The 22,243-nt window shown below is 41.3% G+C and overlaps 1 protein-coding gene and 1 non-coding gene across 3 annotated transcripts in view; both read left to right on the plus strand.

The window, feature by feature from the left end:
* The window catches only part of GALNT13 (polypeptide N-acetylgalactosaminyltransferase 13), a 151,640-nt gene that overhangs the window by 86,409 nt on the left and 42,988 nt on the right, over positions 1-22,243 (plus strand). For both annotated transcript variants that reach the window (XM_077936298.1, XM_077936301.1), the window contains exon 8: positions 9,099-9,279. In XM_077936298.1, the coding sequence (XP_077792424.1) occupies positions 9,099-9,279 (181 nt within the window). The remainder of the gene's footprint in view (positions 1-9,098; positions 9,280-22,243) is intronic.
* Positions 12,524-12,597, plus strand: TRNAK-CUU (transfer RNA lysine (anticodon CUU)). The gene has a single exon. It is a non-coding gene; the product is annotated as a tRNA-Lys (tRNA).

Raw genomic sequence — 22,243 nt, forward strand, 5'->3', positions numbered from 1 at the left:
CTGACAACCTGTGGGAACTTCCAGTGGCTTGAAATTTATTGCAAGTAATGTTGCCAGAGATAGAAAGGCGTCATATTCTAGCACAGCTGATAGTGCTGATGAGAATCAATATCATAAGGCAGATCAAAATAAAGATCACACAGATAGGAGAGATAGATCCCATCGCCCACAAGCCATACTTGGGGGAGGACGTAGCAGCCAACCTCTCACCCCCTATTAGCTTTGGACATGCACCGAAGTAGTAGGAGTCTTTTGGCTTTCCAGTGTCTCCCAGCTTGGCCCAAAGCAAGTGGATAATCCTTTCCTTCAGAGGGAGGACACAATAATTCACCTAGTTCATACTCGGGAGCATTGGAAATCTGCTTCTGAGTAACACACAACCCACTGTAAAGTGAGTGCATGGCCAGAACGTTGTGTATGTTTAATTCTCACGGAAAGCAATAGAATTCAAAGTGCTTTGTATTTGGGCTATTCTTTTAATAGATTCTGAATGTTTGCAATTGACGTTTTTGCTAATGTGTGGGCGAGAATTTCTGAATGTAACTATTATGTAGGTTTGAACTCTTAACCAGAGATCATCCATGGGGAAACCTAGACATTCAGCAAACCCCTCTTAACCACTCTAATGTAGGGCAGCGTGCACACACACACACACACACACACACACACACACTATTGCATTGAATGTTGCTGCTAAATCTTCCTTTAATTTAAAAAGCTTTGTTGTGTATACGCCTAAATCCATATTCCTGGTTATGTTCCCTGCTAATCACTTGATTGGTAGATCCCCTGGCTTTAGAGGAAGAACTGTGCTTTTGATAGGCAGAGAGTGTTACAGTAGGATAGGTTCCCAAGGATTATCTCCTGGAACTAGCAATGAGAAGCAGTGACTCATCTATTCTTCAGCTACATTTTTTCCCCTTGTCACAAGATGTAGCTAATCCTGTATCTTATTATAGCTAATCCTAAACTGATGTGCTTGGAAGGTTAGAGTTTATATCCTGCTGTTGAGCTTTTTTTACTGAGGTTCAGAATTCTTGCAGCACAATTATTCACATAATTTTTACTCTATTTCAGATTCTGTACTTAAAACAAAATAACTGGCATTTTAGGGTTTGCTTTTTAAGAGGACTTTAGTTAGGATGCAAAACAGTTTCTGAAAGCTGTGTGCAAACTTTTGAAATCCTACCTAAGAGACAATGGAAATTATTTGCAAAACTTAACACTGTATAGGATGCATGCATGCATAAAGCATCTGAATTAGGATGGATTATTTTACTAAACTATTAACTGAAAGAGGCATGCAGCTCTGGTATGTGGAGCCTTGCTTATTCACAGTTTAATGCAATGTAAGACTGGATAGGCTACTATTAAAAAATTAGATTTCTATACTGCCCTTCAAAGATCACAGGACTGTTTACAACATAAAATGCCTAGAGAAGCCTATGTTAGCATAATGATTGAAGTGGACAAGTTTATTTTGCGAGTGTGTGCCTGACCTCATGGCCACTGTGGACCTGGGCGGTGCGGGTGCATAGAGGGCAGATGAATACCAAGAGGCATGTACTGGGTTCAAATTAAACCTCAACTTGATTGAGTACAGATGAAACAGGTTTGGCACAGGCATTGGGCATGTAGTCAATGATCAACCAGCCTGTCCATTGGCAGATGCCCCTGAATTGGGCATCTGGACAGGAAGTGCCATCTTCCACAATCCTTTAAGGGGATTCCCCTATGGTATGGGGGGGCATCCCTGCCCATCTCCACTAGGGACCCAGTCCAGCGCTTCTTACATCTCAAAGTTGTGATGATTGCTGTGAGGCAGGCAAAACCTGCAGACACAGCCAATCGGTCTCTAGGTAAACAAAGACCTACACTAACCCATAAGAAGGTCTGAAACTTCGGTTGTCTCATTCCCTTTGGACAACTATAGAACCACAACAAAGTAGGAAGGGTGGGAGGGGAAGGCACACAAAGATTGGAATGCCAAATCCACTGCTCACCCCACCTTTATGCTCTCAGAACGGACCAGGGTAGGTGAAGTCTTCACTCAGGTCTGCTGTGAAGCCCCACCCCTTAGGAGCCCAGCTCAAATGCCAACTGGCCCCCGAGGTTTTGTGTGCTTTTCCTGGCCCCTGGCATGGCTGTGAGAGCTGGAAAACCACCCCACCTACCACACCAAGGCCAGGAACACCATCAGCACATCACTGCAATGTGCTACAGCTGCTACTCCCAGCAAAGCAGTGGTAACAGGAGTTCTGTCCCATCCCATTCCAGCTACAAATTTATGTTGGAAAGATGGCTGTACCCCACCACACAGGTTGGTACTGTGAATTCTACAGGATAATTGTGCACTACTTGTTAAAGGGCAAATAACTTCCATCTTTGTAGCATACATGGAAAATAATAAGGGCATAACTATTTCATCTTAAGAAACTCTTTTTGCGGTGTAATTTATATTATGTTTGCCTGTTGTTTTAGGCACACAATATATCTGCAGGGAGATTGTATTATCTTTGTGACTTAAGACAGCTGAATGTGGTGTGTGATCCATAGATTGGTCCCTCTAAGTGTGTTCTGTTTGTGATGAAAGGAAGGGAGTTGGCATTGTATGGGCGAATTCACCACGGACAAGTTATCCAACCGCTACATGAATTTGAGTGCATTGGTATTGAACATCTTCACTAGGGTTTACAGAAAAATAAAAAATCTCCTTGCGAATTCATATTTAGTGATATTCTGGGCCCACAATTTGCAGTACAATGCTAGCATATCTACTGAGATAAGTTTTGTTGTATTCAGTGGGACGTAATAACTGCTAATTGAGTATAGGATTGCAGCCTTAGTCTATATTCGTGGAATGGCAGAGAACATAGGCTCCCTTTAGATATCATCAGAGCTTTTTTTTTTTAGTCAGAACTCACCGGCACTCAGTTCCAGCATCTCTCAGGCGAACACCATTTCCATTATAAGAGAACAAAAGAATTCTGGCACGCCTTTTTCTAGAAAAACAGCACTGGATATTATATAATACATTGTCTACAGCAGGCATGTTCAACATGATCTACTGGTAGATCACTGGACGTCTGTGGTAGATCACTGGTAGATCACTGGCTCACCCCAAAGAATCTCAACAACTTTGGCTCCCCTATAAAAAGCTAAATATCTTTGACCTGAGCCCCTAAAAAGGGGGTAGATCACTGCCGGTTTTTAACTCTGTGAGTAGATTGCAGTGTCTTGGGAGTGGCTACCCCTGGTCTACAGCATCTTAGTCATGCTTTCCTTATCTGGATTCTTCAATAAGTACTGTTGTGATTTCCACCCTTTAAAAAAAATTAACTATGTCATTTGCAATGTTTTGCTACATATTTTGTCTGCCATGCTGGTACCTACATTAGATGCTTATGGCTAAAATATGTCCATGGTGCAATTGGATGATATTCAAGGATTCTTACTAAACTGAAGTAGAACCATTCAGTTTTGTAACCTAACAAGACAAGTAGGTATAACTTTAAGCCCCAATACACTGTGTTTGGGTGAAGTATGTAGTCTGAGCTTTTTAGGATGGGTGGAGAGCCCAAATAGTGTTAAAATTTCAAAAGTACTGGAGTTTGTAAACATTTACAAGGTGCGGGTTTTTTTTAATTAAAAAAAAAAATACCTGAAGACACAATAGGTTTTCCATGTTCTAAGTATATTCTGTGTGGGTTTAATGATTCCAAATTATATACTGTAGTCTGTCACTTTCCGCTTTGCATTGTATAGTCTGCGACAGAGTGAGCTGCTGGCAGTACGTGAAAATCCGAAGCCTAGCTGTGCTTTCACTTGACTAGGGGAATCTAAGTAACAAATTGGCTTGAAAGGAAATTCTTCCCCTCCCCCACTGCTTGCACAGTTGCCAGGTTTTTGCTTTTGTCTCTTGTCTCTTGTTTTTTGTTTTTTAAATAAGGACAGTGACTTGTACCAGTAAATCAAAAAGGTACATTGCCCAGCTTCTGGAGAGGAAAACAGTTTAATAATCAAATGAAAGGGGAAGGGAAGACGGCAGATTCATTTTGCAACTAATAAAATACATCTTGTAGAAATATCTGTGAAATGTGCATGTTTTTAGGGATTGGTGTGGCATTGAGAAGAAACAGCAACAATGTGGAAGAGTAAAAGCATGGTTCTGATCTAAAAAGCTGAGAACTTAGAACAGGAGATCTTCCAGGTCATGATGAGTCTTCATCAAGTCACCTGTAGGAAATGGTATACGGAGGATCATGTTTTGCATTCCAGCCCCCCAAATATTCCTGTAAGAAAAGAAGAAAGAAAATGGTGGTGGACAAAATGTTCTTAATCCGGTTTGTGGCATTTCACAAGTGTTGGCCATCAAGCCCATCCTATTCTGTTTTTGTGCAGACTTTTCAAAGGGGTGGGTGGGAAATCCTTTGAAAATTTGCACACGCCTTTTGTTATCTAAACCAGCATTTACCTGACTGTGTTCACTGGTTGCATATTAGGGGAAATTGTGGATCCAGGCCCTACCACAGCACCAGAAGTTAATCTTGAAAGTATATTGAGGGGGAAGAGGCAGAGAAAACATAGATGGATGCCTGGCAGCTTGCTTTGATCTTTCTGGGTTGGGAACTTCAGGGTATGGTTGAGGTTTTTTATTGCAGGCATGAAGTGTGGCTTGAGGGATGTCCTTAGGGGGGAAATGCTCAAATTTATTTTATTTCAAGAAAACAGCTTTTAATCATATTTCAGGAGCAGTACTGCAGGAAACTTTGGAAACCCTATCAAGGCATCGCATTGGCTAGCCCTGCAATGCAACTATCCTTACCATACTTGGCCTTCTGCGTAGCACCCAAAGGGAGAGTCACTCATATTCACTGGGGAGCAATATACAAGTTCCAAATGTGTCTCTAAATTGCCTATTTCACTGCCAAGTATCTGTAAAATTTCCTCAAGCAAAAACTGCTTTTCAGCACAAACCATTCTGCAGGGTTTGCACTCATAGACTTTTCAAATAATTCTTTCTGATTTAGTTCCATCTAACCCCACTGAACTTTTTGGTGGGAGCATATGTTAAGTCTACCAGCCTGCTGGAATTAAACTGTTAATTAAATCCGTAGCAAATTAAACTATTGGCAAGCAGCAGTCACATTAATGTCTGCATATAGTGAGGGGATTTGAAGATCTCTGAACAAATTGGGCTGTAGCCTTGGAGTCATTTGTTTTAGTACACGGATCACCATATTCTCTCTTTGAAATAAAAAGCACTCTACAGATTCATACCCATGTCCATTTTGACTTGGTCATCTCAAATTGCTACAATGAGGCAGTGGGATATCTAAGATTAAAACTGATCTCTAAAATACTCCTATGTCTCGACTGATTACTTGGGAGGAGAGTTTCATGCTTCCCCCAAAATAAATCTGTACCAAAATTAAAGCTGATTTTTTTTTGCAATCTGTATTAATTAGTCATATCCCCCTCACACTTGCAATTTATTTGTTTTGGTTTGTTCGTTTTATATAGCCTGGTTTTTGTTAGTCATAGGGGAAAGTGATGCACTTTTTCAAGCTTCTTTCCTTAGTCATAAGGGCTAAGCCCTTTTTCCTTTTAAAAAATGAAAGTGAAGTATTCTGTAACCTGGATTCTGTGCCAAATGCCGCATTCTGTGCTTTTTACACTTCCCTTTTAGAATTACAGTGGTGCCTCACAAGATGAAAAGAATCTGTTCCGCAAGTCTCTTCGTCTTGCGGTTTTTTCGTCTTGCGAAGCAAGCCCATTAGCGGTTTAGCGGATTAGCGCTATTAGCAGCTTAGCGGGCTTAGCGGATCAGCTGATAAGCGGCTTAGCGGCTTAGCGGATCAGCTGATAAGCGGCTTAGTGGATCAGCTGATAAGCGGCTTAGCGGATCAGCTGTTAAGCGGCTAGCGGATCAGCTGATAAGCGGCTTAGCGGCTTAGCGGATCAGCTGTTTAGCGGCTTAACGGATCAGCTGATAAGCAGCTTAGCGGCTTGGGAAAAGGGGGGGGGGAGGAAAAAAACCCTGCAGGAACTCGCAAGACATTTTCGTCTTGCGAAGCAAGCCCATAGGAAATTCATTTTGCGAAGCACCTCCAAAACGGAAAACCCTTTCGTCTAGCGGGTTTTCCGCCTTGCGAGGCATTCGTCTTGCGGGGCACCACTGTACTAGTGTCTGCTGAGCTTTCTTAGTAGTAGGACTATTCCCGTCAAACAGCTATAGGACCAAGTCTGCTGGATCAGGCCAATGACCCATCTAGTCCCATGGGAAACCTAAAAACTGGACTTGATAATGGCTGCACTCTGCCCACCTGCAGTTTGCAGCAATTGGTATTCAGAAGCATAATGTGTCTAACAACAGAGGGAGAACATAGCCATCATGCCTCGTACCCATTGACAGTCTTGTCCCCCATGAATTTGTCTAGTACTTTTTAGAAGTTGGTGGCCATTACTGCCTCCTGTGGGAACAAGTTCCACATTTTAACTATGTGCTGCATGAAGAACTTTTATCTGTCCTGAATCCTCCAACATTCAGCTTCATTGGAAGACCTTGAGTTTTCTTTAAAGAGAGAGGAATAGGTGGCGCTGTGGTCTAAACCACTGAACCTCTTGGGCTTGCTGATCAGAAGGTCAGCAGTTCAAATCCCCATGACGGGGTGAGCTCTCGTTGCTTTGTCCCAGCTCCCACCAACTTAGCAGTTCGAAAGCACACCAGTGCAAGTAGATAATTAGGTACAGCTGTGGTGGGAAAGTAAACGGCATTTCCATGCGCTCTGGTTTCTGTCACGGTGTTCTGTTGCACCAGAAGCGGTTTAGTCCTGCTGGCTTCATGACCCAGAAATCTATTTGTGGACAGATGCTGGCTCCTTCGGCCTGAAAGCAAGATGAGTGCTGCAACCCCATAGTGGCCTTTGACTGGACATAACTGTCCAGGGGTCCTTTACTTTTTTACCTCTTTAAAGAGAGGGGTTGGTGGTTGTTGATAGTTACATTTTTATTTTTATTTTTTAAAAACAAAACACAAAACAAAGCGCGCACACACACACACACACACACTCCAGAACAATGCTGTGTCATTTTTCAAGTTTTGCTATGCTCTTGACTTGGCTACTTGCCCTTGAACTGTGAAAGTTGTTTTGATATTGCCATGGATGATCTCAACTTGTTTACACACACACACACACACACACACACACACACACACACACAAACACAAACACACACACACACACCAATATACACGTGCATAATTGCTTTAGAACTAATTAAACTCTGCAATCAGTTTCTATAGCAACCTTTCCACTAATACAAATAATCTTTAAATGCTCGAGTCTGTTCTTACTTAACAAAAATGTAGCCATGTTCAGTTGGAATGTCGAGGACTTTAATAGATATTCATTTTCTTTAGAACAGATGCTTGGCCAAGTTCAGCCTTTTAATAGAAGTTTAAGTGATAGTCTGGTAGGATGGTGTGGGAGCAGTTGGAACCAGATTTTTAAAATGTTAATCTCCAGTCCCTTTGTGACAAAAAAAAGCACTTTAACATACAGCCAGATTTCATTAATCAGGGTCAGAGTGAGAGATGCAATATTTAAAGCACCACACAATTCTGAGAGAGCACAAATAGAAATCTATTAACACATATCACCTAAAAAGATGCAGGTTCTTTAGGCCCTTCACAACAGTCATGCAAGACAAGTGGATTCCTTGTCCTTGGGACTTTCCCTTTAACTATTGTGCTATGAAAAATTCATTGCTAGCATGGAGAAGCAGCCAAAAATTGTGGTGCTACTTAAGCCATGCAAGGATCCCTCTCTGAATCCTATCAATTGCAATAATTAAGCAAGACACTAACTTATCAGTGCCTTGGTTTAGTGATTAAATCTGTCTATATGCCAATACATTTAGAGGGTGTGTGTTTGTGAAAGAGAGAAGAGAAACGCCTCTTGTAAGATTGCACCCGCTAGCTAGCAAGCTCTATCTAGCTTGCTGTGTGGTGTATTAGGCTGTGGAACAAGCCATTTGCTTGTGTCTCCGCAGAATTTCTTTCTAAGCTCCATAGGACAGTTTAGCAGTACTGTGATCACAGACACATTTCCCATGAGCCAAGAGCTGATGTATATGACTTGTATTTGATATGGTGACCTTTCATTTTCTGGTGAAAATGGATGTTGTGATATATATCCCTCACGCTTTAACTCCGGTACAGAAGGCAATTATTGGTTTGTGTGAGACAAAATCAAATCAGCATGAAATGTCAGTTGTCTGAAGGCTAGATGACATGTTACAGAAGGCAGTGGGGAAACATGTGCAAATCTTCTGTGTCTGCTTCTGCAATAATATGAAACTCATTGTTTTGACCTACAGTGAGATTTGTGAGCTGCAGTCTCACAGGTCTGAGATCTGTGACTGACTCCTGCAAGTGATAGCACTTCCCAATAGAAGTGGGTAGAAACACCTTATTTTGGTGTTTCTCAATGCATTCGTCCAACCATTCTGTCCCATTCCATCATCATAATCATCATTAAAAACACTCAAAGAGTTTCATTTGAATAATATTTAAATATGTATTTTTGTAAGTGCTTTCTCACAAGATGCACATTTCTACGTTTGCTTCCGAAAATACAAATTTCTAGTCATTTTTTATGTAAGGAAAACTACATATAATTCCATGAGATGAGATCAGTGCATATCAGAGTTTGCAGAGAATGAGTTCCTCAAGGCCCTCCCAACTTCTTGTATTTAGGTCTCTGTGCCACCTGTGACTGAGATCAGATTGGGCCACCATATCTGGAGAGTTCAACAGTTTAATAACAGCCGTGTCAAGAATTTGTTGTCATGTACTCCCCAAGTTGTGACCTGAGTTGTCCTAAACTCTGCTGAAATCAGTGGGACATCTCACAAGTAAATCAATTTGGTAAAGGCACCTGCAGTTTTACATAGCTGAAATTCAGGGGTGACATGCTGCTTGAGTTTCAACTTCTCACCCTGTAGTCCTGGTACAGTAAATAAGTCGCAGCCTAAAATTTAATTTGGTGTCTGAAAACAAGCTGATTAATTTTGATTTCCTGTTTGCATTTCAGATCTGGCAGTGTGGAGGCTCATTGGAGATTGTAACATGTTCACATGTTGGTCATGTCTTTCGAAAAGCTACGCCTTATACATTTCCTGGGGGTACCGGCCATGTAATTAACAAGAACAATAGACGGCTTGCAGAAGTATGGATGGATGAATTTAAAGATTTCTTCTATATAATATCCCCAGGTAAGGAAGTATTTCATAATAATTTTTTCACAAGCATGGCATAGTAGAAATGTTGTGTGTGTGTGTATATAGTTTAATGGATAACTCTGTGTTGAGGGTTAATTGTACTACCTAATTCAGTCTTAGAACATCAGGAGGAGGTACATTCTTTAAGTATAAAACCAGAACCATTTCAGGATTGCTTTGTAAAACAGTGGCTTTAGCAAGCTTCCAAATTGTCAAGTCTTTGGCTTTTTCTGTGTTTATACAAGACTATGTAGAATGTAAAAGAGCTCCATTGGTCTTGCATAGCTCTTTTGCATATTAGTTCTGGGGTACACATGTAAAGTAGGAAATATTTTAAAAGATTTTAAATGCTATCCTTCTACAGCTGAATCCAATCTTTTCCCTTTTCAGTTTCCAATACAAAGGCATTATTTTAGTCGGATAGACAACTTTATTTAAAAACAATTACCGGTATTGTGGAAATAACTCTTTTAAAAAATAAAATAAAATTCCAATAACAAATCCCATTGGCACCACTTTTGAATCCAATGTTGACACGATATCAGGGATGCTGAGGATATTGTAAATTATGAAGGATCCAATCCTTTGCCCTCATCCCTGGGAGTAAACCCCTTTAAACCCAGTGGATCTTACCTCTGAGTAGAATGTATAGGGGTTGTGCTGTAAGTGAACAGTTTTACACAGAGTGCTGATTGAAAGCTAGAGATACGCAAAGTATACTCATACCTGGGAATAGTTTTGGTTCAATTTTAACTTAACATGCAAATGTAGAGCAGTCCCAAAGCTGGATAAAGCCTAGTTGAGCGACTGTTGGGGACAATGTAAAGTCTGCTCTGCTTTCTGAAAGGGATGCCCAGCAGTGGGGTGGCATTCATACTGTCAATACCCCTCCCTCAGTACACCTATGGAAAGCTCCATGGTTATAGATGTTCCATCAGCAGTGTTATCCTAGTGATGCGTGTGGTGAGGAAGGGGTGGTGTGTAGAGTGATGCAGAGGATCCTGAGATACCTAATTCACTCAACACTCCCCACCTCAGAAGGGCCCAAATGTATGCCAGTTCCAAAGTTGGTATAGTAAGTTCCCTTCCACAGGGGTCATTGGGAAGATAAATCTCTTTTTTAATGGTGGAGACGAGGGAAAAGCCACTCCTACCATCCTGCCTTTGGCCATCTGGAAGGACATTGAATGTGACAGTTGTTCTGTCACGGAATTGCTCCTCCACCACAGAATTCTTCCTAAATGTAATTTTCGCTTTCATATTCTTCTTTTGATAAGTTTATATTACATTAAACTGGTAGTTATTTTTTCCAAATAATAATAATCTAGAATTTCCTTTGCATATTCTTGATGCAGTTTAAGATTATTGGGAAAACTGTTCTTTTTGCTTCAAGATACCTAATCTTGCAGATAACTTGAAGTAAGGCTGAAACCATTCTTTAGTAAGTTTTCAACGTTTTGAATGGAAAGTGTGTGGTTCTTTCCTTGATCAAAGACAAGAATTGAAAACTTCAAATTGTAGCTTTGATCAGGAATAAAATAACTGTATTTATCTGAAGTGCTGGTTCTCTGGTAATCGTTGCTTTCTTCCCTATATTTCAAAAGGACACTTGATTGGAGGAAGCTAGGTTTTCTGGCGGGGTTGTAAGATGTTATCAGCTTCATGAGCCAAGGCCTTTAAAGGAGAGAAAGGAGAGAGAGAGATGAGGCTTTGTTACGTTTGTCTGTAGTTATTCATGAAGATATGCTACAGATTAACATAATAAGGCCACAAGCTTCTTCCATGTAGTTAAAAACCTGTCACATACCTTTCTTCACAAAAGGAAGCTTAAAATGTCAAATGCAAAAACATGCAGTACTATGTGTCTGTTTTATTTTACTATGGATGGCATATATACCTTTCATTTTTGTACTGAAAAAATAAAATAATAATCCTTAAAGATAGGGATAGGCGATGTGGTACCATCCAGATGTTGCAGATTCCAGCTCCATCAGTTCCAGCCAGCATAGTCAATGGGATTATGGGAGTAATAATTATAATTATAAATTATAAATTCTATACTGCCCTTCATCCATAGGAGCCAACTCCTGAGGCCAAGGTCCCTTCACACACACACACCCCTAAAATATTTGAGGGTCAGCCCCCCCCCCCCAGTATTTTATTCAAGTTTCTTCATCTATCCTGCCTTCATCTGAGGAACACAGGGTGGTTTACAACATAAAAATACATACCGGAGTAACAAACAAAAACAATACCCCCTGCAGTTTTAAAGGCCGTAGATTGTTTAATTAGCTGAAGTCCTGGGAGAAGAGGAATGTTTTTGCCTGGTGCCTAAAGGTATGCAATGAAGGTTATGTAATGAATAAAGATATGTAACAAATGAACTTTATTAGTTGCCTTTCTTTATGTACACATGCTAGGGCTAGCATCATACAGGGTGAGGCAACCATCTTTAGACAGCAGATTGAAGGCATCGGTAGAGGGTGTTGAATCATCAGATACTTGGATTCATGTTTTTAATCAGAGTGCAGAGGGCACTTCCAGTTGGATTTTCTGCTACAGGTGTCAAAATGTGTGGAGTCCCTGGAAGTACTGTTTAAAACTGAATCATAATTCTTTCTCTGCCTTGTCTATAATTAGCTTCCCGCTTTACCTGTGTTTGCCTCCTGTCTTTGTCTTCAATAAATGTAGGCATCATTCTGTTATTCAGGCTGTTATCACAAAAAATCCCCATTTAATATTAATTTGGTGCTTGGAAAGTAGGATGAGCTTACAACTCCACATGTTGTATAATGCAAAGTTTAATTGTAATTGCTTTTGTGATGGTTTTCTATTTTGATTAAGTTTTTAATTATGTGTGGTTTAGAACAGTGTCAGGTTTCTAAAGCAGGGGGTAAAGGTCAGATTCAATAATTACTTCAGAAACAAAGCAAATGCTTTAGGCTAACAAAGCAGATATTGAATTTTATTTTTTTTCTAAAACAAAAAGCTTTCAGGATTATTAAGAGACAATGATTAATTATAAAGCTATGTTCCTTTGTAAGTGTTTACCATGAGCAAATTAAAGGAAATGTCACTCACTTTTCAACTTCCTCCTTGCTTCACCATTTTACAGCACAATCCTATACATGTTTATTTAGAAGCACACTTCACTTAGTTCAGCTTGGTGTGCTCCCAAATAAAAGTGCAGAGGATTGAATTCCTAAACACACAGAGTAGGAAGTAAGCTCTATTGGAAGCCTGGGATAGCTCAGTTGGTAAAGCATGAGACTCTTAATTTCAGGGTCGTGGGTTTGAGCCCCACGTTGGGCAAAAGATTCCTGCACTGAAATGCACCAACTTCAGCTAGGCACTTTAATGAGCGTTGGTTGCCAAAATATTCCAGGGCAGGGAGTGCAGGTCTATCCCCCCCCCCTACAGTTTACATGCCTGCTCCTTGGGAGAAACCTGGACAGCATCTCAAAAAGCAGAGACATCACCTTGCCAACAAAGGTCCATATAGTTAAAGCCATGGTTTTCCCAGTAGTGATGTATGGAAGTGAGAGCTGGACCATAAAGAAGGCTGATCGCCAAAGAATTGATGCTTTTGAATTATGGTGCTGGAGGAGACTCTTGAGAGTCCCATGGACTGCAAGAAGATCAAACCTCTCCATTCTGAAGGAAATCAGCCCTGAGTGCTCACTGGAAGGACAGATTGTGAAGTTGAGGTTCCAATACTTTGGCCACCTCATGAGAAGAGAAGACTCCCTGGAAAAGAACCCGATGTTGGGAAAGATGGAGGGCACAAGGAGAAGGGGATGACAGAGGACGAGATGGTTGGACAGTGTTCTCGAAGCTACCAACATGAGTTTGACCAAACTGCAGGAGGCAGTGGAAGACAGGAGTGCCTGGCGTGCTCTGGTCCATGGGGTCACGAAGAGTCGGACACGACTAAACGACTAAACAACAACGTATCTGCTGGTGGCTTTGGTGATAGCAGTAGTATCAACTCTGACCCTTGTCATGCTTCTTCTCTAGTTCACAGGAATGACACAAGAGTTAGAATGCTGGGGGAGAGGGAGGGAGGAATACATTTGCCATAATTGACAGAGTTCTCCACTCAGCACTAGAGGATAGTATAATTCTCAAGGCACTCTGGGGGAGTGAAATATGGCAGCAGCTGGAATCACTTTTAAATGATAAATGTGTCTCCACCCAATATATATGGGGGGACAAAATCACCATTTGAAATGGTCGCTGAAATTCCCCTACCAAATTCACCAACTGCAAGTAAGCATATGTTGCCATTTGTATGCCTCAATAAGATTCTGAAAATCCCTCCAAAGTGACTCCCTCAGTGGTGACTCGAATAATAGGAAGCAAAAATAATTTGGGGAGAAAATGAGTCACTGCTGATTATTTTTGTCACACACCCTCAGAATTAATGCACAAAGCCAACTCGGGGGGGGGGGGAGGAAGTATACCATGCATATTTTATGTTTAAGTGGATATTTTATTTCAGATATTTATTTTTTTTAAAAAAAAATGTTATTATGGACTACCAGGCTTTTGAAATAAGCAGGCAAACAACTGAATAAATAATTGATGGCACTGCCAATTTCCTCTTTGAATGGTAGGTAGAAAATGCATGAAAGACAACTTTTCTGTTAGAAAACATACTGAATAGAAGCTATTTGGGATGTTTTCGTGGAGCCTTTCCACAGAAATACTTTCCATTTTGTGTCATGGAACTTTCTGAGTAAGAGGAAACAGAAGTATTGTTCAAATGCCTTTTTGAACAGATTTATACAGACTCTAGGTAATATAATACCATCCAAATGAAGCAAACTGTGGTTAGTGTTAACTTCCATACCATGCCTCCAGCGCCATCATTTGCTCAGTTTAGGCATCATGGCAACTATGGTTAGACCAAACGAGACTGGGAGGAGGAGATCTGTGCTCACAACAGGAGAGGAGATTACCATCGTTCATTCCCAATCTCAAAACTATGGTTAGAGGACTGGAAATACGATACCTGGATTTCGTTTTGGTTTTTTTCCTGTCTTTAGTCTACTTTTATTTTAACTTTTTGATACATGGATTTCTGGGCATCAATTCCTATGTGAGCACTTGAAAAGTTAAATATATTTGGAAAAACTTGCACATAGTTTTATTAACAGATAGGTAGCCGTGTTGGTCTGCCATAGTCAAAACAAAAAAAATTCCTTCCAGTAGCACCTTAAAGACCAACTAAGTTAGTTCTTGGTATGAGCTTTCGTGTGCATGCACACTTCTTCAGATAGAAAGCTCATACCAAGAACTAACTTAGTTGGTCTTTAAGGTGCTACTGGAAGGAATTTTTTTTGTTTTGACTATGGCAGACCAACACGGCTACCTATCTGTAACTGGAACTATGGAAGGCACCACATTGAGCCGCATGAAATGGAAGTCCATCAACCTATGTATCTGAAGAAGTGTGCATGCACACGAAAGCTCATACCAAGAACTAACTTAGTTGGTCTTTAAGGTGCTACTGGAAGGAATTTTTATAGTTTTATTAATTTATGGTTGTTGTTTTTGTGGCTACTATTATATGCTTATAACTTTTGTGTTTTTGAAGCCGCTGTAAACTTGTTGAAGAAGCAGCATATTAATAAATCACATTTGACGTTTAAATGTTACACTTTCTCTGGCTTTCTGTGAGATGATTCCAGAAGTAGGGATTGTATGGAAGGCAGAAATATTTTCTTTAGTTTGTTTACTACTGCTTGCTCATTCTTTCAAATCCTTTCCGAGGCAAGCAACACTATTATACTGGATGGGGAAAAGAGGAAAGGAATTGAAGCTATTACTCAAGGGGGAAATGGTGCTTAGAATAATTGTACCCTTCTGCCTATATCTGTTCTATTTTCTGCTGGAGAATGTGCATAGGCATATCTTTCCCTTCATTACTTGCATGTAACACAATGTACTCCTCTGGGAAGGTTTATGCCTATCTCAGGGCAATGCCTGCTCACTTGGCTTGTATCTATATATTTTATTTAAAAGTTCTCATGAAAAGCTTTCCGAAGATCACGTGGTTTTTGAAGCCATCGTCTTTGCTAGGAATATTCTGTATGTGGTTATGGCTTCATTGCATAAAAACCTGAGGCAAGCATCTGTAGAGTAGCCAATCTCTTTTTCTTTTCTTTTTTGAAATTGCATTTGTATACCATGATGAAGTATATACATCCAGCAGCCGACCTGAGGCATCTGTATTGCAATCACCTGGAACTCAATACACTTGCTCCCAAAAGTTGTGCTTGCAAGTTCAAGTTGAGGCAGATGTCCCTTTAGGGCATAATCCAGGTTTTAAAAGCTAGCCCTTTCTCGCAGCTCAGGAAGAAAATTTCTAACACTGAGAACAGATGGGCAGTTGGACACATTACCTAGAAATATTAGTATTCTACATTTCTAGACCTTCTAAACAATAGCAAGGAAAAATATCATGCACTGAAATGTTTCACTATATTGGAAAGTGGACTTGATTACCTTAGAGAAAACCTTTTAAAGAACCATGATTCTGGGAAGGAAGGAAGCTGCTGAGGGCTGTTTTTACGTTGCTTAGTTTGCGCAAGAACAAAGCAGTAACCTTGCCTAGCAAGATAGTCTATATTTAACATTGTCTCGGAAATGTGTGCTAACTCTTGGTTAGTGTGATTAAGCTGGCCAGAGGAAGGATATTTTGATTAGCTGAATAGCAAAGATCCATTTTAACTGAAATTTATCCTGCTGCAGTGTGTATTAAGGGGGAAAAATTGAAATTACTGAGATTCGTTTTTTAAAGTGGTTATGAAGACATGTGTGAATGGAAATGACCTTTTGGTTTGCTGATATTATATTGATTGAAAGAGTAATAGTGGATGGCTTATTCTTGATTGCTTGCAAGGGATTTCTAGCTTTAGACTGCTGGAAACCTACCTATTTATTGAAATTTCATATGGTGCCAAGGCTTGTACAATCTAAAGACATTTTGCAGCATTTAGATGTTTTAACGAAGCACATCTACACTGGCTTCATCAAATACTCCTGAATTTCACAGTAGATATGTTGGTTTAGGAGTCACTGGTATAGGCAACGAAAGGAGTGGTAGGCTTGCACACAAGGATTTTGAATTTGCTGCTGGTGCCAGTAATTACCCCAATATTAGCACATGGAAAACCAATTTCTTTTTGCTTCAGACTTGTTGCATAGTCCTTTACCTAGTAGTAGCAAAACCCTGTGTGCTTCAGATCACTGAATGTGCCCCATGTGGTGAAATAGAGGTGCAACAGCTGAACAGGGGCAGTTACGCTTTAAATGGAAGGAAATCTGTTCTACCGCGAAGTTGGCAGGGGGGACGACTATATGCAGCCATGAGACTCACTAGCTGACATTGGAACAGTCACTGCATCTCAGCCTAACCTAGCTCACATGAATGTTGTGGGGATTAAATAAGGAGAGTGAGAACCATGTACTCCACCTTGAGCTTCTTTGAGAAGCAGTTGGGATAAATAAGCAACAAATAAATAAAATAATTTATAAGAACACTAACAGAACAATTAGAGGTTCTGTTCAAACCTTGTAGTGAGCAGTTTGGGAGGAAATGAAGTTGGAAAACCCTGTGTAAAAGACCAATTCATACAATACTTGCTGACACAAACATCTTCAGGTACATGCTCACTTAGAAAGAGATGCTATGGATCTTTCATGTATGTAACTTGTATAAATTCCTATGGTTCCAGTGGCTTTTCAAAAAGTGTTATTGTGATAATTGCTACTATGCAATAACTAGAAACTAGCATTCTAGTTCACGTACCATTTGCACATGCTAAATATGTGTCGTAAGGGTATTTATAATGAGGTAGAGTCTCTTATTGATTCATATATGAGAACATATTAAATTAGGTTTGCTTTCTTCCCAAAAAAACCACCCCAAAACATTAAAAGTGTATTTATCTTAAATTATGGTGTAAGTTAGTGGTACGTCACTTACATTATGATGTAGCACAGTTTTTGCTGTAGTTTGGAAAGGTTCACAAACTGTAAGTAACGACAAAAAGAAAGAGCCATTCTCGAGAGAAAGAGGATTTGGTCTCAAGGGTCTCAATACTTTAAAATCTGCAGAGAAAGTAAATAAAGATGAATCTGAAGGCAGAGGAGGTAGCTGGGAGAGAGAAGTGATGCTGCAAGGGAGCACCGGTGGGATATATAGTTTGATATCCATGCAGCTAGAACTGGAGATTGATTCTGGAACAGGTTTTATTTACCAGCATTCAGCTTGCTGAAAAAAATAGATGGGAGGAAGCTGAAACACTGCAGTCTTCTGAAGTCTAAAAGTCTATTATTCGCCTTCGCAGAATGGATTGGAGATAAGAGATAAGAACGCATTAATACAAATAAAAGCTACCACATTCTTTTCAGGGGGGAAAGGGAGGGTTAGATTATTTTCTGTTTGAGACTGCTTTCTTCTCAGAAAGCAACATTTCATTTCAAGTTTTTTGGGGGGCAGAAAACATAGAGTTGTGAGAGTGGCAGGGGGATAAATTGTATTTTGTGCTGGTGCGGAAAGGAGGGAGGGGCTTCTGCTGTCACTGAGAGCCTTCAGTTTGCTCCTGTGAGATGCTGCTGTTGGTGCGCTGGCTTGTTGATTTGGGACAATTGGTCATAAAAGAGAGACTGATTTCAGAGTAAACATGTTTGGGATCAAACTGTATATCTTTGATTGTTTTCACAAATGGTGTTTAAAGTGCTTTGTGATGCAAATGTGAATGCGACGTTACGTTTAATGCCTATTCAAATTGCTCTCCTATGCTTTCTGTTTCATGTTAACAACAGACATATATTTCAGTAAATAGGGTAAGAGAATCTCAGCTTATCCCTAATTTCAGTTAATTTTGAGGAACTGTGCTGCAGCTGATTTTCAACTCCCTTCTGCAACTGTGTTTCTCAAAACGTATGAAAGATCTGTGTGTTGATTTGACCCTTCATAAACTTCATATGCTGTGTAAACCACAAAATGACACACACACACAGCCTTGTAGTAGTTGCCTGAGATATAGAAAAGGCCAGTTTGGGTTCAGTCTAAGCCCAGCACTCATGCAGCATTTGTGCTTAACAGAACCCTGTTTTTGTTGTTGCCCCCCACCCCACAGTTTACTTATTTTATTTATTTATTGCTCTTATATACCAATATTTTCTCCCTAGAGCTCAATGTGGCTTATATGGTTCTCCCTGTCCTCCTTTAATCCCACAACAACACTGTGAGGTAGTGAGACTGGCCTAAGGTCACCCAATGAGCTCCATGGCTAAGTGGGGATTCAGAATCCAGTCTCCTGGGTCCTAGTCCAATACTCTAACCACAACAAGGGATGGGAGTTCTGTGTGCACTTCTCACATCTCAAACTCCCATTAGCTCAAACTCCCATTAGCCAGAACCAGCACAGACAGTGGTCAAGGATGAAGTCCTACAACACCTGGAGAGCCACGGGTTTCCCATACCTGCCTTAAGCAGTTGGGGCCCAGGTTATCGGAAGGACTGCAGGAACAGCTGCTCTCTGGCTTGCCGTCAGGATCTATTAGACTGAGAGGCACCAGAGAAAAGAACTTTTCAACCTTTCATTCCATTTTTATGGAGGCTGATATTTTAGCTGCTGATTTTTTATTTTTTTATGGGTTTAGCATTGACTGGCTCTAATTGTATTTTAAATACTGTATAGTTCCCTGTTGTCTTAATTTTGTAAGCTGCGTTGGAAGGATTTTGCCCTCAAAAGGCATACAGTGGTACCTTGGGTTAAGAACTTAATTCGTTCTGGAGGCCCGTTCTTAACCTTAAACTGTTCTTAACCTGAGGTACCACTGTAGCTAATGGGGTCTCCTGCTGCCGCCACGCCACCACCGTGCGATTTCTGTTCTCATCCTGAAGCAAAGTTCTTAACCCTAGGTACTATTTCTGGGTTAGCAGAGTCTGTAACCTGAAGCGTATGTAACCCGAGGTACTACTGTACACCCATTCGAGTTACAAGTAAATAGGAAGAGCCTGCGTTCTGTAATGGTTGTACACACGATCGAATCCTCACTCAGCCATGAAATGCGCCTTGTTGCTGTCTCTGGCCTAACCTATCTCACATGAGTGTTGTGTTAAAGGTATTCCACCTAAGTATCAAAATCCAGTTGAATGTTTGCTTTTCTTCTCCCCCACCATTTTGCTTAATAATAATAATAATAATAATAATAATAATAATAAATTTTATTTATATCCCGCCCTCCCCAGCCTTAGCCGGGCTCAGGGCGGCTAACAACAATAAAACAGTACAAAAGTACAGCATAAACAACACTCTAAAATCATTCATTCTAAAATTAATTAATTCAAGCCACTGGCAGCCATTGGGCCAGAGCTCCGCGAAGATTGCCGATGGAGGGAGTCAGGCTGTTCCCTTGCCAAAGGCCTGGTGGAACAGCTCTGTCTTGCAGGCCCTGCGGAAAGATGTCAAGTCCTGCAGGGCCCTGGTCTCTTGTGACAGAGTGTTCCACCAGATCGGAGCCACAGCCGAAAAAGCCCTGGCTCTAGTTGAGGCCAGCCTAACTTCTCTGTGGCCTGGGACCTTCAAGATGTTTTTATTTGAAGACCGTAAGTTTCTCTGTGGGGCATACCAGGAGAGGCGGTCCCGTAGGTACGAGGGTCCTAAGCCGTATAGGGCTTTAAAGGTTAAAACCAGCACCTTAAACCTGATCCTGTACTCCACCGGGAGCCAGTGCAGCTGGTATAGCACCGGGTGAATGTGATCTCGCAGCGAAGACCTCGTAAGGAGTCTCGCTGCAGCATTCTGCACCCGCTGGAGTTTCTGGGTCAGTCTCAAGGGCAGCCCCACGTAGAGCGAGTTACAATAATCCAGTCTGGAGGTGACCGTCGCGTGGATCACAGTGGCTAGGTCAGGGCGAGAGAGGTAAGGAGCCAACTGCTTAGCTTGGAGGAGATGGAAAAATGCCGCCTTTGTTATAGCTGCAATCTGCGCCTCCATGGAAAGGGAGGTGTCGAAGATTACACCCAAACTCTTAACGGACGGTGCTGGCACTAATTGCGCCCCCGCAAGAGATGGGAGTTGCCCCCCCAATCCCATATTGCCCCGTCCCAGCCACAGGACCTCTGTCTTCGAAGGATTTAGCTTCAACCGGCTCCCACGTAACCATCCAGCCACAGCTTCCAAACATCTGGTCAGTGTGTCTGGGGCCGAGTCAGGATGGCCATCCATCAACAGATAGAGTTGGGTGTCATCAGCATACTGATGGCAACCCAGCCCAAAACTCCGAACAAGCTGGGCAAGGGGGTGCATAAAGATGTTGAAAAGCATTGGGGAGAGTATCGCACCCTGAGGTACTCCACACACCAAGGAGTGGCTCGATGACAATTCCCCCCCCCCAAGCGCCACCCTCTGCCCCGACCAGAGAGAAACGAGTGCAGCCATTGAAGGACTGTGCCCTGGATCCCCACGTCGGCAAGGCGGTGGTCCAGGAGTTCGTGATCGACCATGTCAAAGGCTGCTGACAGGTCTAGAAGAATCAGCAGCCCAGACCCGCCTCGATCCAGCTGTCTACGAAGATCATCTGTTAGGGCAACCAGAGCCGTCTCAGTCCCATGACCAGCGCGGAAGCCGGACTGGAATGGATCCAGAGCCGATGTTTCATCCAGAAACCCACCAAGCTGTTCAGCAACCGCTCTCTCAATCACCTTACCCAGGAACAGAAGATTCGAAACTGGGCGGTAATTGGATAGATCTAAAGGATCTAATGATGTTTTCTTTAAGAGCGGGCGCACCACTGCCTCCTTCAGTTCCCCTGGGAATGTCCCCGTGCCAAGGGGGTAATATGGATAAAACCATTTATCTGGTTTTACTTTTTGTTTTATATTCAAATACCTCATTGGATACACATGTGGTGTGTGTGTGTGTGTGTGTGTGTGTGTGTGTGTTTGCATGCTCCATTGCTATGAACTGGATTATTTTTTTCACAGCATGATTTACTTCCTCCTTCTTGCATTCTCCCCCTCTGGCTACTAAATGTAAATTTTGTCTTTACTAACCTGAAATGTTCCCCAAGCCAGGGATTCGCAGTAAGTTTGAATATTGTGCTTGGGAATGAGGGGAGTTTAAAACAGGTTTTCTTCCAGCAATTGCTTTCAAATCATGTCTCAAACGCGCTTGTCCTTTAGGCTTCATGAAAATTATCTCTCAAAGGCCATCCATGTCACCTACTATAAGCTGCACTGAATACTTCCTTCTGTTTCTTTCTTGAACAACTTATATATTGCTAACCGCATTTGCCTCGGAATTTCCCCTGCATGTTTTTAATTCCTTTCACCTTATGAAGTAGTGAAATCAGTGGGGTGCGTTTGAAGGCTTTTGAAGTTTTTATTTTCTCTTGCAGCCTTACTCCCGAGAGTAATCTGCCTTTGAAGTAAATTGTAAAAGTGAAATCAGAACCTACTTTCTGCATTAATATATTTGTATGCACACATAACTTAAAAGTACTTATGATAATCAGGACTTCTTGTAATAGTGAATGAACTGAACAGCGCAAGGAAGGCCAGTCTGAATTTAGCTTTGGTTAGTTCCTGAAGCCATGACATGACAATGTGACCAGGCACAGTGACACAGAGTCAGGATAGTACTAAACACTTAAGAAAAAGAATACGCTGGCCTGGAATCAGTACTTAATCTAGGTGTGATGAACACTTTGTACTTGCCCTGTATTGGCTTTGCTATTCTTTTTCCTACTCTGTGAAAAAAGTGCATTGAACAAAGACTTTGATCACGCTTTACTGTAATAAGAGTTTCAGAGGGAATGAAGAGTGGAAATAGAAATCCACTTTTACTTCTTAGTCAACACCCTGCTCAGTATATCATTGTGTTGGTGTAATACTATGCATACGACCCCATACTGTAACCCAGGTTTGTCTTACGGT

This window comes from Podarcis muralis, chromosome 1 (genome assembly GCF_964188315.1).
Source record: "Podarcis muralis chromosome 1, rPodMur119.hap1.1, whole genome shotgun sequence".
Lineage (NCBI taxonomy): Eukaryota > Metazoa > Chordata > Lepidosauria > Squamata > Lacertidae > Podarcis > Podarcis muralis.